The sequence below is a fragment of the Pygoscelis adeliae genome, unplaced genomic scaffold (genome assembly GCF_000699105.1).
Source record: "Pygoscelis adeliae isolate BGI_AS28 unplaced genomic scaffold, ASM69910v1 Scaffold67, whole genome shotgun sequence".
Taxonomy (NCBI): domain Eukaryota; kingdom Metazoa; phylum Chordata; class Aves; order Sphenisciformes; family Spheniscidae; genus Pygoscelis; species Pygoscelis adeliae.
The window spans coordinates 5,226,038-5,240,950 of NW_008825271.1; the positions used below are offsets into that span (position 1 = coordinate 5,226,038).

Sequence of the window (14,913 nt, forward strand, 5' to 3'; positions counted from 1 at the left end):
TCTAAAATCTAAAAGTGTCACTCAAGAAATTTCCAGTAGATGGCTTCTATGCATAAATTTGCAATTAACATTTGGAGTCAAGCAAGGGTCTTTCAGAAAACCTGGCTCATCAAAATATTTTTAGACTTACACTCAATAGATTCATATAAAAAAGTAAGCACCTGCACCTCTACCCTTTTCATGAACTATACGTGCTCCACAAAGAGAAAGTTAACAGCTGCAACTGGTTTGCTGGGATCACACCAAAAAAGACAAAAGGAAAGAGAAATAAAATTTATTATAAAACATGTTGAAATAGCAATGACTTAGCTGACTTCCTGCTCTGCTGTTCTAGGCAGGACAAAATGTGACTGAATGCTCTCAGGAAAGCCAAAACAAAATTACAGCGTAAGTATGTTGCCGCACTAAAATCGCTTTCTCTTGATGATTTCTGGTTTCCAGCTGACAGGATGAGTTTCTTCAGTCTAAAGGGAAAAAAGAAGAATCTCATAAGGATTATTTTTAACTTGAAATTCACCTGTAATTTGCGTTTAGTTTAAAATATTACTCACATAGTATATATACACTCTATTTCATATGTAACATTCTAATTACCTAAGCTACTATGCAATTAATTTACCCAAATGAAATTTTTTATCATCCCACTGTCTGAAGTACATGACAAGACTTGTTCTGTTTGGTTTTGTGTTTGTTTTTTTTCATTTTGCAACAAGGACAAAAATCAGGTTGCCAACGGCATTTCAGAAACAGCATTGTAGTGATCAAAGCACAGGAACAGGAATTCCAGAGACAGTCCTTCCAGCAATATCTACATCAGTGTTGGCAGATGCCATAGAGGCTACAGTTTGCCCAACTGCAAAATGGATAAAACATTCCTTATTCCTTTGTATCTAAGAGTTGCTCCAAGTCTAATTAATGCAAGAATTCCAAGGTTTAATAAAAATCCTTATATTCTTTATATTGAAGACATACTCTGATAAACTATACAATAATCTATTGTCTTCTCCATTAGTCAATGGATTCAGATTTGAGAATAGCAGTTTGAAAATAAGCTATTTACTCTGAACTCTAAAAACTTTCAAGGCAAATGACTAATCTAGATCATATACAGAACTACAATAAATCTTCAAAATGTAATCTCTTTGCTAATTCCCATGTTTTAATCAATACAATCACACACAATCCCCTACTGGCTTCAAAACACAATGTACATTACTGTATTAAGATTTCTCCAAACTTTATCACAAAAGACTTTTGCAGAAGAGTTGATAGACCTGACACTTGCTTGTGCTATAGCAGTTAATAAGAAATTAGGAGTGCAGAAACTAGCTGCTGTCCTCTTAACGTTATTACATACACACTGCTTTCAAACTTCAGTAGAATGGATTACACAAGTCTGTGCAGGTCCCTTATTGATATGTGTAACATTTGTTTGAAATTTTTTGATTTCATGAAAATACGTTAAAAAGACATTTCGACATACCGCAGTATCATCTTCTTTGTATACTTTTATGGTTTTATCAGCTTCAGCAGTTAGCAATCTGCTTTCTGACTGGTCAAAGACACAAGCAAATATTCCTGATTCACTGTCCAAAGAGCCCGGCTGTACAGCTGCATGTACTCTCTGGAAATTGTATCCAGTCCTCCAGTCCCAAAGATGCATGGTACCATTATCAGCTAAAACAAACAAACATACTTAGTATTTTAACCAGTTAATTTCTATGGGTTTTCTAAAAGCAGTATCATGAACAACTAATTAATACATCAGGAATACATTAGCTATAACATTCATGTAGAATAGCTCAGTACACCCTACAAGGTTTTCCATTTTCTACTGGTTTCCTTCTTAGTTAAGAAAGGCTGATCTTGTTTAAGAAGGCTGATGGAATCTCTCCCTCAGAATCTCATCCAGTTTTGCATCAGATAACCCACAGAGATGATACACTACATCACGAGGCAATTGCAGCAAGTTGCTTTGGAAGCACCATTAATAGGACTGGCATTCTGAGTATCAAGCTCCCAGTTCAGTAGCTCCACTAAAGTTGAACAAAGAGGCATCATCCTGTTAAACAGATTACAGCCATTAAGGAGTCTGTAATGGGACACAGGCTTCATGTTTGCAAACATTTATTTCAAACAGAGTTTAAACCACTGCCAGTATTACTGCTACTGGCATCAGGGTATTCACAGCAATCTGAACTCTGTATTCAGAAGGATGCTTTCAAAGCAATTTTTCAGTTATGAAACACAACCCCCTCCCAAAGCATTGTCTAGCCAAAACAGATCTATTAAAAATTTCTCAACAGCTGCCAGCTAGACAAGAAATCCAGATGTTTCAAGAAGGGTGTTTCTACAGTAAAATACTCTAAGGTAACCTCAACTTATTTTAATTCAGCATCAACTTCTTTGAAGTTTCTGTAGATAGCATGAGGATGTAAAGGGGGAGGAATCAATATTCAAATGTTAATTTTTAAAAAAGTCACAAATAATATTACTAAAATGACAGGGTTTTTCAGGTGGAGAAGGAACAAGTTTTTCTAAAGCTGCAACTACTACTAACACAAAAAAGTCCTACAAAGGCCTGCTAGAAGTGTCTTCAAAATAATAAAGAATGAAATATGAGCTCAGTCCAGTATTTTGTCAAGTTCTTGCTCTCACTATGAATGCGCCAGTTGTCAAATAGAGCTTTATCCAAATTTTAAAATCAAGGCCCTCCTTTATACATACTTGAAAACATAACCAGGGTAAGCCGACAATATAATTAGCTATCTTCCAACTCCTGCTTAGCACATTTCCATCTTAGTCCACATCCCTAGCCCACAGAATAGGCTGTATCAAATGGGACCAAGAGCACATGGGACCAAACGGGACCAAATGCATTTCAGTGTTCCAAAGCGTAACTTAACTGTTACTTTTTTTTGTTATGCTCTTGTTACAAACAAAGAAATGTTTTTCGTAAGTATCTGCTTCTGCAAACTCATGGAACCCATCTTAAACTGTCTCTTACCATGTGTGATGCTGTGAATTGAGTCCCATCCTTGTTTACAGCTACCCAAAAGATTAGACAGGCCAAACCAAGAAGTGAAAACTCAGGCTCTGCAACTTATGTGAAGCAATACAGTCTAGCCTCTTAATTCACTTTCCTCTGACTGCTAGAGCTCTCCCAGGACAATCTCGTGTTAACCAACTGGACTAGGACCTCAGGGATCTGGGTTTAACCTCCTGCTTTAACTCTGTTTTCCCATGCAATCTTGGGCTGTTTCTCTAGAGCTCAGCTCTCAAACTGTAAAATTAGCACTTCCTTTTCCACACTATTTACTCATTTCCTGTTTATAACAGCGTCTACATTAAAAACACACTTACCATCTCCCTACTATGTAGGCACAGTGCCTTAATGAAAAGATCTGATTTCAGCCGGGATTTCTAGAAGCTACTTTCAAAAAAGCTTGTCACTAAAAAAGGTCTACATATGTACTTTGTCTTGTACAAACATAAAACTCTCAGAAACATCACAGATTATGGTTATGGTAAGACATACTTTCACCTAAATATTTTTATTACAGTGCTTGGGTAACTAATATATAGAAAAATGCTACCTGCAATGAGATAAATGTTCTTACATAAAATTATTCACGATCAGATACAGCAAGCATTCAGGATTTTCCTCCTACCCCCGCAACAGATAAATAAATACAAACTAGTAGTTCCAAGGTTTTGGGGGCTCACAGGCCACTAACAACACTCTAATGTATCAGATGATTATTAAATTCTTGAAGCTTTTGAGTGAAAGAATTAAATTGATGTGTCACAATAGACACAAAATCCTCCCATAGGCACTGGAGCCAAGTGGCTAGTTTCTTAATTTCAGAACACTTGAACATATAATATTGCTGAGTAAACATGGTTTTGATTCACAGAGCCAAACAAAATTTGGAGATTAGCTGTCAGTCTTTTAAATGATACAAAGATAACATCAGAGAATGCGTGCAAGAAACTGAGACAACAGAACCAATGCGGTTGTGCTGCATAAAAAACAGGGAAGAGTTCATATTTAAATGGTACAGCAAGCTTTAGCAAGATGTTTCTATAACCTCTATCCATTCTCACTGCATCAACATGTTACTAAGACAGCAGCCAGCAAAGAACCAGATGTCTCCCAAGCAGCTTCCAATTTCCACACCACTCCCGAGGGGACACTAATGATCAGGAGATCATAGAGGATGGACTCTGAAGTCTTGCAGCAACAGCCAACTGAGAAGAGGAAACATCTTCCCTGCTGCAGATTAGAAGTCCTTTTAAACACATTTTTGTGCACGCAGCTCAGTAGCATCCAAGAAAATAAAAGTGGCCCTACTCACTATGAAATGAAGTTGTATGCTGTAGCAGGCGTATAGGCCTAGATAAAGGAGAGCTCAGCAAGCATCTTCGTCTATGGACCTCCAGCCATATATATGTGGGGGAGTGGAGAGGGGAAATATGAACATATATTTCTCATTTTTACCTCCTGAGACCAGAACACCATCGGAATTTACAGCCAGTGTGTTGATAATAGCATTGTGACCAGAGAGGTTCTGAATGAAGTTTCCATCTGGGAATTTCCACTGCTTAATATTATCTGGAGAACCAGATGCAAATGTGTAACTGAAAGAAAATAAGCACAGTATATTAAAGTTCAAAATAGCTGTAGGGATAGCAAACGTCCTTCATTGAAACTACTGTTAAATGCTAGTTGCAAAGTTACTTAATACTAAAACTGCTTTTCTGACATTTTTACTTCATATAAAATGAAACCATTTTATGAAGTCATGAATTACCTACTTCTACTGTTTCCTTTCTGTTCCATAGACTACCTAAACTTTATAAATCCTATGCCATATAGGATGTTAATATGCAAACAAACATTAAAAATGCACATTAAGTTCTTGTCAGTTGTTACTCTGGCAAATTTTCGGGTATGAAGGGCATCATCAGCAAAGGTATCAGAAAAAAAAAAAAGCAGCAAACTCCAAACAAAAACCCCAGTATTGGCTAGTCTTCCAAAACTAGACAACCAACAATAAAACACTGCAAAAAAGTTCCAAACAAGAACCCCAGTATTGGCTAATAAAACTAGACAACCAACAATAAAACACTGCAAAAAAGTAAACAATGAAAGAATTTATTTTATTGAGTTATCCTAAAATAATCAATTCCCTCATTTTAACATGTGCCAGCAGTTACAAGGTTATTTGGGTAGCACATACAAAAGCCTGTAGGAATATTTTCAACTGCCACAATGTCTAAGCAATTTGCTGTCTATTTAATAGATCCTTCAATTAAAAAAATAGATTAATAAGAAAAAAATACTGGAATATTAAAAAAAATAGAAGTACTGAAATATTAAAAAATACTAGGCTGACAGTTGCTACTGCTTGAGAAAAATACTTGAAGTTTTTTTTTTTTCAAAGAGGTATGATTGACGAACCTGAAACCAGATTTTTTTTTTGCAGAATATAAGTAAAACTACAGTTTTTCTCTGCTATAGCTAACAGGCATATCATAAGACTTTTACAGTTTTTCAGGCACACAGATTGGATCAGAATTTATTCATATCAAAGATTCTTAATTTCTGCACTGACAGAATTTAGTTTTAAAATACTGAAGGTGCAGAAGTACTGTTTCACAGTTTTCTGTGAATTACTCTTCTCCATTGTTTTAATGGGGATTTATCCAAACAGGCAACTGTTGATGCATCTAAATTCAGAGCACTTCCAGCAGCACCTGCTTCAAAGATTAAATACTCACAAGAAGTCTCTTTTTAAGGCCAGTTATATTGAAATGTCTTGTGCAGTGAAGCACATATTAAAAAAGTCCCTTTGTATTAATCACTGTCTCCTTTAGCATTATTCACACATATGCCATTTTACAAAACTACTTCACTTTGTGCTAACAATCATTCAGTTACATATTTATTATTAGCCTTACAAGCCCAGCGTCGTTGATTTCTCAAGGACTGCATCGAAGGCACGTACAAAAGAAATTCTGTGGGATATAAGACATTCTCAGGATTGCTAATGTACACCAATGCCAATACTTGGGGAACACAATCAGTGTGGTAAAAGTATTTGACAACTGATATGTACATTTTTACAGCATTGTAAGCTCGCTAGTTTTTCACATTATTATGCCCTACCATTCTAAATCATCACTCACATTGGCTTTCTGTCACCACCCAATGTTATGAACTGTGAAAGTGTACAAGAATGAGGAAAACTTACTGTCTTGGATGTAGCACTACTGCTCTTACAGATTTCTTGTGATTTGTTAAAGTAACACGAGTTTTTCCCGCCACTAAATCCCAGAGCCGTATGGTAGTATCATGACTGCCTGCAATGAAAAGTAAATGAAAAATAGTAGAAACCATCATATTGATTCTATCGTCGTTATTATTTTGATAAGGCAGCCAAAACTTTATATGTGAAAGAGACAAAAATATCATTAATGTTTGCTACAAAAATATGATACTAATGCCGCCTCAGATGAGAAAGATGCTGGGTTGTAGTAGTCTTTTTATGCAGTTTGAAATTCAAGGAGACCTAAGCAGTTACACAACAAAGCTAGATTTTGACATAATGGGAAAGAAGATGAACTTTATGTTTAACCATGGTACCAGACACTTCTTAACTGAATTGAGGAGAACTGTGAAATATCACAGAAAATGCAAGTCTCAATACGTATTACAACAAAAAATGTAAACACCAGAAACAAAGGAAGCGCAGAAATAACATTCAAACAATGCATAGCTATATTTGCTTAAACATACCATTAATAGTATGAAATAACCATTGAATGCCCCATTTTCAACAAAAAACTAGTAAGAGAAATTGAATAAATTAACAAAGATAACATTATGAACCTTACATAATTACTGAACAAATACATTCATGATTAGGTTTTACAATCGCGTTACTCGTGAAACCATGCCTACTATACCTGTAATAATTTGTGGTTCTGCAGCTTGGCACTTCACGGTCGCTACCGCATTTGTGTGTCCTGATAGCGTGTGCACACTGGCTTTTGTCCTCACATCCCAAATCTGTGAATTCACAGTAAATAGGTCACAGAGGTCAATAACAGGTACATATTCAATGTATTTTAGGCACTGTCATTGATTACATGAATCCCTTGCCATAGTTCTACAGATTAAACAATGGTATTTAGGTTGTTTTTTTCATCCAACACTTCATCACACAACTGCCTCAGCTGGTAAATTTCAAGGGGAGCAAGGAGCCTGCCACTGAATTTCTAGACATACAGATAACTTAGTCACCACAAAACCACACCATCTTCTAAATAGAAGAAAGTGATCCTATATACACTATGTAGTCTACCTACTAAATTAAGAAATAAAACATTCTCCTGAAGTGACATTGCATTTTTGTGTATTTGGGTTTCAGTTTTTACCAACAATGGAAGACAAAGTTAATGAAAATCATCTTAGTGTTTTCATCTTGATTCATGTTAACTTTTGGTAAGTATTCACTTTTACAAAAGGAAGACGATGAAACACACTGACATATCAAGGTGTTAAAACATTAACAATGCTATACTTACTCGTGCTGTTGAATCTCTGCTGCATGTTACCAGGACATCTATTGTTGGATGCAAGTCTAAACCATAGACAGCACTTAGATGACCATGGTAATGTCTGATAACCTAGATGAATAAAAAAAAAACCGCACACACACTAACTGGATATTTGAAAGAACATTCTAAATGCTTTGATTTTTATATTTGCCGCCACCACTTAATTCCAATTAAAGAAACTACAGCTTACCTTATTGTATTCGAGATCCCAGCATTTCACTTGTTTGTCTTCTCCACAAGAAAAGAGGTATGGACTTCTTGCACTTACTATCACCCCTCGTACAGTACTGATGTGTCCCGTCAAAGACAATTTCAATTTGCCACTTGCAAGGTCCCAAATCTGCATCAAAATAGGCATTTTGAGGTAGACAGGCAAAAGCTACACAGCAATAGTCTGGGTAAACAGCCCAGATGTAATTGATCCTGCTGCATTTTAAATTAAAACTTACAATAACATAAAGGTTTGCTCTCCAGCTACTACCATGTAATAAATGAAATCTCAAGAAGTAGCAATACTCCACAAATTCTTTATGACTAGGTAAGAAAAAGTGTTCTGCAGTTCAGTATTCTGCAAGCAGTAACCAATAAATTGTTTCCACGGGCTGAAGACTTTCTTAAATAGGAGGAAAAAAAAACCACCCCCAAACTTAGTTAGTGATTTCTTCTGACCTCTTACCTTTATAGTTCTGTCAGCAGAGCCAGTAACAAACCACTGATTTCCTGGTTCTACTGCAATACATCTCACCCACCCCAGGTGACCACTGATAACCTTTAGAAAAAACAAAAATTTTTCTGAATCAGAAATAATACACATACATCCGTCAATATAATTTAATTCTCCAACACTGGAATTTGTTAGTATTCACCAAGAAACACATGCTCCCCAAAAAGGTCAAATGTGAAATTAAATCTTAAGAGAGCTTGATTTCTACTTTAGTTAAATGAAGAGACTACTAGAAATTCACGTCATACGCTAGACTTGGGGAACTTGCAGTACAAAAAGACCCTGCTCCTACAAGCAACTTTTTCAAATCCTTTGAGAGTCTGTAATACTGTGGCTCAACACTTGAGGCTTTGCAGAGAAAGACTGTATTTAAGCACAAGTTCCTTACGCTGCTGTAGAGTGCTTATACAATAATAGTTAAAGAACAATTATATAAAATCTTGGCTATTAAATCACATTGCCATATAATAGCTACCTCTTAAAGCATGCCACCACCTCCTTTTCCCCAAATAAGGGGTAATATGAGTATGCCGGAAACTTTCTGGTAACAAAATACTGGAGACGGATCTCACAAGAAAAGCTCTACCAATACATGGCTTGCTAACAGCAGCCTTTCTGTTTCCCTAATTTTGCCAAAGTCAGACAGCTAAAATCAAAACCCGTATTTGGTTTCACTGGATATCATTCTTCATGTACTGTCATACAGCTCATTGCAAAAAACCTAGAACGCACCAAAAGTTCTTAGGCAGAAATAAAGCAGAAATACTTTGGAAAGCTAAAGTGGATTCTTATGACCACAGCTACACATATTTCAGATAGCTGTCTAGATTTCTTCATAGTCTAGGAAAAGAAATGGGCATTTCCAGGGCAGATATCTAAGAAATAAATTATCTGACCTATTTCAATTCTCCATCTTTCACAAATGACTTCAAACCAAGCTTAGGAAGGCCAGTTAAAATGTAGACCTTAAGCAACAGGTCAGATGAAGCCCACATTTGGTGTTCCAGCTATGCTTCTACTTCTGAATTGCTTGAACAAGCTTTTGTCCTGTTGAGCACGGATTTTGACAGCCAACCTCCACTAAAACTGTTGACATGTAGAATTAGTACAGTGACATGAATTGTATTTACATTGCCTCTCTGAAAGGTCATGACAAGTAGTCATTTTTCATTTGTTTACCATGAATCTCTCATGGGTTTATTTTGGTGCCGTTTTTTTCAACTGACATTTGTCTTAATTTTTATATAGAGCATGTTCTAACACTGCTGTATTTAGAATACCTATATATTCCTTTGAGCTCAAGTGTTTTTCAAGTTACTTTTTAAGATTAGCCTTAAGATTTATGACTAATACAGCATTCAGGATTCTTCTGAAGATCTAAATACCTACGTATGGTGCTATATTTAGATGAACGATGCTAAGACAATACAAATCTGATACTAGAGCATGAGATCTCTAAATATCAGGAAAGCCTGACATTCCTAAAATAATATTCACCCTTTCTTAGACAAAACATGAAATTGCTTAAATTTCATAGTAAGAATCAGCCTCTTCGCAGAAAAAATAAAATATGTACACATTCAAACAGATGCACCTGAAAAGTTAATGAGATCTGAACCAATACATAAGCTTAGCGATTTCCCTTCAACTCAGCTACCCTGCCACGCTCATCACCAAAATGCTTAAAGACGATATGAGATTTTTTGGGGAACGGCTATTATTATTCCCTAAGAAAATTAAAAGGCAAATTAGACTAATTCAAAAACAAGACTAGAAGTCAAGCAGTCTAAACTGCAAAGATAATTTGTGATTAAAGTATTTAGCACTTTTTTTCCCCCATTTTCATAGCAAGTAAAAGAAGTCTGGCTGACTCAGACGCTGACTGCCTTTACATGTTTTTGCAGACAATTTCATTATGTAACATTGCTAGAGTATTTCTTTAGCATGTTATTAGTTTCAAATTTTGCACCTTGTCTTTGAGTTCCTCTACCAAAGAATCTGACTAGAAAAGAAAAAACAAACTCTTTAATGAATTTATCATACTACAGCTAAACCTACATAAACAAAAGGGTAATAATAATATTCACAAAATAATTTGCTAAATAGAATAAAAATGTTTGTAATCTAATCTCTTTGTTATTTAAGGAGACAGTGGGCATATACAACTTAGTTGTGATCACTTCTCATTTGATTTCATTTTTGTGAATGAGAAGCAAAAATTATGCTTTGAGGTCTTTATAGAACATAAAATATTCATTTACTTTCATATGCATGTTCATGTCACACATTTGTAACTTACTCTGTACAGTTTCCAAGGTGGATGCCACTGAGGTTTGGGCATGGTTGGAGCCTTCTTTGCCATTAACGCAGAATTTTTGTTTCCACCAGCTTCCACCATAGCCTGTAAGTTAAAAGGAAGGTTACTCTTATGCTTTGTAACTTACCTCTTTGCCTAAAACCTAAAGCCTTCTCGCTCTGACATCTCAACACTGATTAAATTTAGTCAGTCAGGAGATCTCCACACAACAGACAAATGAATCCAGAAGCAATCTGGTGAACGCTACATACTTTTCACATTAAATGTGCAACGAACTCACCACAGACATCCCAGGAGGCTGTGAACGCTCAGATATTCCAGCATGCCTGTAAATATCACCCACGCCAGCAGCTGTCCGATTTGCATCCAACCTACGTTGAATGAAAATGGTTGATGGATTGGAATCAACTTTGTCTTTCACTGAGGAAGTGATAAGGTACTACAGGGCTGCATTCAGTCGAGTGCTGTACACCTCCAAGGATGGAGACTCCAAAACCTCTCCGGGGAACCTGTTCCAGTGCCTGATCACCTCAAGGTGAAAGACACCCAACAAACAAAGCCCCACGTTTTCCTCCGGCATCTAAACAGAATTTCTCTTGTTCCAATGTCTGCCCATTGCCTCTAATGACATCTAAGAAAAAAATGCGTACAGAAAAATGATGCCTGGCCACGCTAAAAGTAGTTTCTTTAAACATTTTATAAATTAGAATATTCAGAATACTCAAAGCAGCTCTTATCCTGACTTCTGCGTTTTGCCTTGAAATTCCCATAGGTTACGAAAGCATCAATGAAGTAACACAGCAGTACCTGGACTGAGAAGCAGGAAGTGCTACGGCTAAGGATTGTGCTGCAGATTCACTAGGCATCCTCTGGACCTTAGTATCTGCTGTCAGAGCCACACCTTGAAAAAAAGAAAACCACAGTAAAAGCAAAGACAACTCTATTAAAAAGGAAATACGGAAAAGTATATTATACAAACATATACATACACGTACACCTCTGAACAAGGGCTTGTCACACCCCTGTAATACTAAATCCCACCATTCAATGATTTTTTTTTTCACATGAGAGTCCAATCTACTGAAATTTTTATTTTGGCCAAAATCCTTTCCATCTTGATTCTACTACATACATAGGCACACAATTTGCAGAGTAGAAAACGGTATGATTCTGTCATTGGAAACAAAAAAGTCTAACCAGGAGCAGCGTCCATCTTTTTATCCAGCTTCAACTACTATGGAAATCCAAACATCACAGCAACAAACATGATCTTGAGAAGTATTTGCTAACTTAGGTCCTTTAGTGCAGCTTATTATGCCAGCCCTATGTGGTGGTTGCCATCATGCAGTGGTGCCAGAACTACAAAAGTTTTAGTCCTACTAAAGTGAGAATTTCAGACTACAACTTACAATTTATAACCTCATCCTAAGAACAGCAGATCACACTTTAAAAAAATTTAAAAACTCTTTGCAAAGTGTAGTTTTGGTGTAGACTGGTAAATTTATTCCACTCCCATTTCTCTATTTCTTTTCCTAACCAAAATTCTGGCAGTTGACAACAAAGACAGAATTTGAGTGAGATGCCCAGGTTAAAATAAGAAACAACTACAAAAGAAATTTAATTTTTAACCATGATATATCCGATTCTATTAAAAGAACACTGAACTTGAGAAAACCTCTGTGAGCAAGTCTTGTCCCCACAGTCAGTCAACTACGTACATTTTTTTAATGGCTGAGGGTCCACTGACCACTCACATTTGTTAACTTACAAATCAAGCCACAACACATTTCCCACCATACTTGTAATAAACTTAAGCACTAACAGCAAGATCAGCAGCTAAAATGAAACTGCTACAAGGAGAGAGCAGGATCGATCAATAACAGTGACAGTTAGCAATGGCCAATGTCACAACACAGAAACATAACCCTTCCAAGCATAGACAAAACCAAATGACACTAAAATTACTAGACCTAATCTCTCTTTCTCAGAGCAAGGTGGCGATACCTACACCTTTGTGCTCTGGTGATGAAAAGCAGGATACATTCCCTCTTTTCATTCAACTTCCTTCTAGCTGGACCCCCCCTCCTTGTTCACAACAAAATTCTAAGAGCAGCTCTGCCACAACAGTGGAGGCACCAGGGATCTGTGGATCTTGGCAAGCTCTCCAAGAGAAAGGGGACCACAGTATCAGGGAGGGGATTCCTAGAATATTTTTGTGATGGTATTACCATGGGAGGTGAAAACTCATAGAAATGAATGACGGCCTCACAGCAAGCTCACATCCACCACGACTTAGTGAGAAGACACTGCATGTGTACCTAAATCCTCCTCCTATCCCAGAACATTTATCAGCCACAAAACTCCCTGCATCAATACTATGAAAGACTTCAATGGCATTTCCCACTACTGTCACCTATGGATTTACAGCAAGAGGAAGCCTGCTCCTGCCAGGATGGAGAACGCCTAGTTCTTACAGGAAGGCAAAAATCCTAGGCAAACACTCACAGAATTTTACTTACCGGGACCAGGTGGGTATGGATGTGTACCAGTTATCAAATACTCAAGTTCTTGTCCTAAAGAGCAACAAAATGTCATATTAATGATTACATTTTATACTGCACTGCAAATGATGCACTCAAACAGGAAATATAGCAAAACAGAGCAGGTCATACACAGCAGAAGAAACAAGCAATCACTTCTAGTGTATGACACTTGGACATTTCTTATTTTCATTAATTCCATTTGTTCTGGTTACCTCAGTTTTCTAAAACTCAAGAGTAAAATAACATTTTTAAAATGGTGATACCACTTGTTATCAAGAGGTACTCTCTCTCAAGAGAAAAATCTTCATAGTGCCAAAGATGCCTTCTGAAGTAGGTATCGTGGAAAAGGATTCAAGTACACAAACAGCATGGGTGTCTGAAACCTAAGCTAGTCACGACAATTGATTGTGTGGTATCGGAAAAGAAAAACGTTCTTTTCTTGAAGTATTTTTCATTATCTCTCAATATCTTTTACTCTCAGCATACTTCCAAATAAAGTACCTTGAAAAAAAAAATCTCAACTAAAATAAGGCGGCATTTGGCATTCTTTAGAAGTTTCTGTATGGAGTCTACCTAATACATACACATTTTATACATAACCAAAGATAGGTTGAAAAAACCCCCAGATTTAAAATATAAGATTTTCCTTGTTTAATAGTTGCACAGCTAAAGGAAGTCTGAAAAAATTCTATGAAAAAAATGAAAAAACCCAAAACAACAAAAGAGCATGTCCCTGACCATCATGAACTTGTAAAAAGGAGAAATACATTACTGATCTTTCTCTTTCTAGCACCTAAGTACAGCACACACTAATGTTACCATAAAAATTACTCATTTTACTAATGAGTTACTGTAAAAATTTCACGGCACCCTATTACTCCTTCATTAAAACAAACTTTCTTCTTGTTCTGAATCACTACCTCCTGTGGACCCTAGCAAGAAAAATACCAAACAACAAAAAAATGTTTTTTTGATTTCCTTCTTTATCTCCGATGGATCAACATCGGACTGCATTCTTCAGATTTTACATCAGTGAGATTGTTACAAAAGAAGGGACAAATATACCACTAAGAGCAAACTAACCTTGATTTCCAGAATACTGTTTGTGTCCATAAGGATCCCCGGCGTTTGGGCCTCCTTTCTCTCTCAAGTTTTCTTTAAGAGTAGGCATGTGTAACACTGAGCCGTACTCTGTACGCAGCTTGACTGCCATCTTTACTTTGTGGCTGTTGGAAGAGTAAAGCATAATCCTGATTAAATCTGAGTTTTGAATTGTTGTTAAGTTTTGAAATACTTTAGAGAATGTTTTATACAACTAACTTTACAGTTCTAACATTTTTTTCTTCCCTCAAGACTACACTGTTAACTCTACAGAAACATCTGAACTTCTGACTTGGATGGAGCAATCACTAACGTAATTTGAAACTTTGAGGCATACTAGTAACTCACCAATCGCAGTACTTACCTTTCTTCATCTAATGGGATGGGCTTGGCATTATCAGCTACAAACATATCATGGGTTCTCTTCAAAGATCTGAACACAAGCGTGTGCACAGAATGCTTTTGGACTTCCTAAAATAACGAAAAGAATATTTAAATACATTTGGACATAATTAAATGAAAAATTGAAAGTGGAAACATAAATTGAACTGAGTAGCCATTTCAGACTTCAGTACTGTTAGATGATACAGCACTATTTAGTT

General features: G+C 36.5%; 1 protein-coding gene across 1 annotated transcript in view; it reads right to left on the reverse strand.

Moving 5' to 3' along the window:
• Nucleotides 1-258: 258 nt before the first annotated feature.
• The window catches only part of PLRG1 (pleiotropic regulator 1), a 16,178-nt gene continuing 1,523 nt past the window's right edge, over nucleotides 259-14,913 (reverse strand). The window contains exons 2-15 of the mRNA XM_009329843.1: nucleotides 14,676-14,782; nucleotides 14,294-14,436; nucleotides 13,187-13,240; nucleotides 11,475-11,568; nucleotides 10,948-11,038; nucleotides 10,650-10,751; nucleotides 8,303-8,395; nucleotides 7,817-7,966; nucleotides 7,594-7,695; nucleotides 6,973-7,075; nucleotides 6,258-6,366; nucleotides 4,502-4,641; nucleotides 1,484-1,677; nucleotides 259-464 (exon numbers count right to left, since the gene is read on the reverse strand). Of these exons, the coding sequence (XP_009328118.1) occupies nucleotides 405-464; nucleotides 1,484-1,677; nucleotides 4,502-4,641; nucleotides 6,258-6,366; nucleotides 6,973-7,075; nucleotides 7,594-7,695; nucleotides 7,817-7,966; nucleotides 8,303-8,395; nucleotides 10,650-10,751; nucleotides 10,948-11,038; nucleotides 11,475-11,568; nucleotides 13,187-13,240; nucleotides 14,294-14,436; nucleotides 14,676-14,782 (1,542 nt within the window). The 3' untranslated portion in view covers nucleotides 259-404. The remainder of the gene's footprint in view (nucleotides 465-1,483; nucleotides 1,678-4,501; nucleotides 4,642-6,257; nucleotides 6,367-6,972; nucleotides 7,076-7,593; nucleotides 7,696-7,816; nucleotides 7,967-8,302; nucleotides 8,396-10,649; nucleotides 10,752-10,947; nucleotides 11,039-11,474; nucleotides 11,569-13,186; nucleotides 13,241-14,293; nucleotides 14,437-14,675; nucleotides 14,783-14,913) is intronic.